Source organism: Pinus tabuliformis, chromosome 6 (genome assembly GCF_031772625.1).
Source record: "Pinus tabuliformis cultivar Carrire ecotype Pingquan chromosome 6, CPIR1, whole genome shotgun sequence".
NCBI classification, from domain to species: Eukaryota; Viridiplantae; Streptophyta; class Pinopsida; order Pinales; family Pinaceae; genus Pinus; species Pinus tabuliformis.
In genome coordinates this window covers 174,633,867-174,635,912 of record NC_142292.1, presented here as the reverse complement: position 1 = coordinate 174,635,912, position 2,046 = coordinate 174,633,867, and the positions used below count along the sequence as shown (strand labels likewise).

The 2,046-nt window shown below is 37.2% G+C and overlaps 1 protein-coding gene across 1 annotated transcript; it reads right to left on the bottom strand.

The window, feature by feature from the left end:
- Positions 1-403: 403 nt before the first annotated feature.
- Positions 404-1,177, bottom strand: LOC149258016 (germin-like protein 8-2). Its single transcript, XM_089397201.1, has 2 exons — positions 1,048-1,177; positions 404-945 (listed from the first exon to the last, which is right to left on the bottom strand). Exons 1-2 carry the CDS (start codon positions 1,175-1,177, stop codon positions 404-406), a joined length of 672 nt encoding a protein of 223 aa, XP_089253327.1.
- Positions 1,178-2,046: the final 869 nt, after the last annotated feature.

Below are 2,046 nucleotides of genomic sequence, written 5' to 3'. Positions count from 1 at the left end.
TTCTATTGCTCGTTCAATATTTTGTACATGATCGTGGAATTGTGGAAAAATCCTGTGTCAGTGATGTTTATTACTTGATCTTTTGCTCAATTTTTTCTATAATCTATGTAGTTCTTGGTAATTTAGGCGGTGTATCAAAGCCGTTCCTGCAGTTTTGAGTAGACTACATTTTTAAAAGAAGGATGTTGTTCTCTTTGTGAGAATGGTGGACGACTTCTTCCTCAGTTTTTGTGTGAACAGTTGAATATTGATTAACATGAGAAATTTCATAAGAAAGATCATGAGGATGTGAAACTGCTCTCAGATAACAACATCGGGAGGTTGGTTTTATTTAACTATATAAATACCACCTCAATTGAAGGAAGGAAAGAGCGAATAGTATTATGACAGCATCGGATCAAGATCATGAGGATGTGAACCTGCTTTGGATAATTTGGACGAGCTTGTCATCGATCTGGAAAGCTCTGGCGAGCACAGAGGCAGAAACAGGAGGAGAGGCTCCGAACAAGGCCGGCGCAACCTGCTGAGTTCCTGGATTCTGGCTGTTCAGTCCAGAGAAGGCCACTGCGTTGACAGGGCCAATGTTCTGTTGGAAATGCACAAGACCTCGAGGGAACACAAACACGTCTCCCTTCTCCAGCGTTGTGGAGAACAGAGTGTTGTTAGTGGTGATAAAGCCAACCAAGAGAGTACCCTCGATCACCACCAAGATTTCGGTGGCCCGCGGATGTGTGTGAGGAGGGTTGAGGCCGAGAGGAGCAGCGAAATCAAGGCGGACCAACGAAATTCCCAAGGTGTTTAAGCCTGGTAGCTGCGTTACAAAAGCTGGCGTTACAACGAATCCCAACTGGTTACTGGTATCTCCTGGTTTATCTAGGCCCCTCAACCGGAAGTCGTCTGCTGTGACCGTCATCGCATTCTTACATGGAAACCCGTTCACAATAACTGCACAATTCAAAATATATATAAAATGTTATTCACCCATGATCAGCTAGCAGACATTCGCAAACGCACAAGACATACATAATTACAACATGGAAACATTACCATTGCTTTGCATATCAGCAACGCAAATGTCTTGTAAAGGATCTGGATCACTTGCACGCACAATAACAATACTATTCCCGTATGATAAGATCACTAGTACTGCAACTGCTAACGCCGGAAAGGATTCCATGGCTGTAACTCACTATGGAAAATAAATAGAATTTGATTATGAATGGAGAGCGTTGCTCCCTTTTATAACTATGGTAAATGACCCGGTGTTGCAGGTCCACCCACCGAATCCCCTCTGCCGCATACGACTGTGTCAGAGTTCTGGTTAGTTAGAGTCTAGACTCTATAGTTATGTTTTGTGAAATATATATATATATATATATATATATATATATATGTCTGTCGGCAGGATATGGTCAGTTGCGTATTTTCTTTCGACATTCAAAAATTTGTTTTAGATTGTCTTTTAAAAATGAAAAAGTTTGGTTTCATATAACGTGTTTTACTTTTTCAAACTAAAAAAATTGTACAATGATCCGGAGTTTGTTTTAGATTGTCTTTTACGAATGAAAAAGTCTGCTTTCATATAACATGTTTTACTTTTTCAAACTAAAAAAATTGTACAGTGATCGGGAGTTTGATACAGTTTGGAAGTTAATATTTAATTACAAAAAATAATTAATTCATTATATATATATATATATATATATATATAAATATAAAGTAAGATTGTATAGCTTAATAAAATCAAAGTTTTCGTACATGGTTTTTAGAGCAACTTTACGAATGGGAAACTATATAATTTGACCATCTGCCAATAGAGTTATTACTCTAAAATTGGAAAAATTGTAACATCTGCACTAAAGTGTCTATGGAGTCATCATACCACAAAAAACTATCGACCAACATTTAATAATTATGAATCAAAGAAGTGATATCAACCAACATTTAGCAATTATGAATCAAGGAAGTGATATCAACCAACATTTGACAATTATGAATCAAAGAAGTGATATCAACCAACATTTAACAATTATGAATCACAAGAAG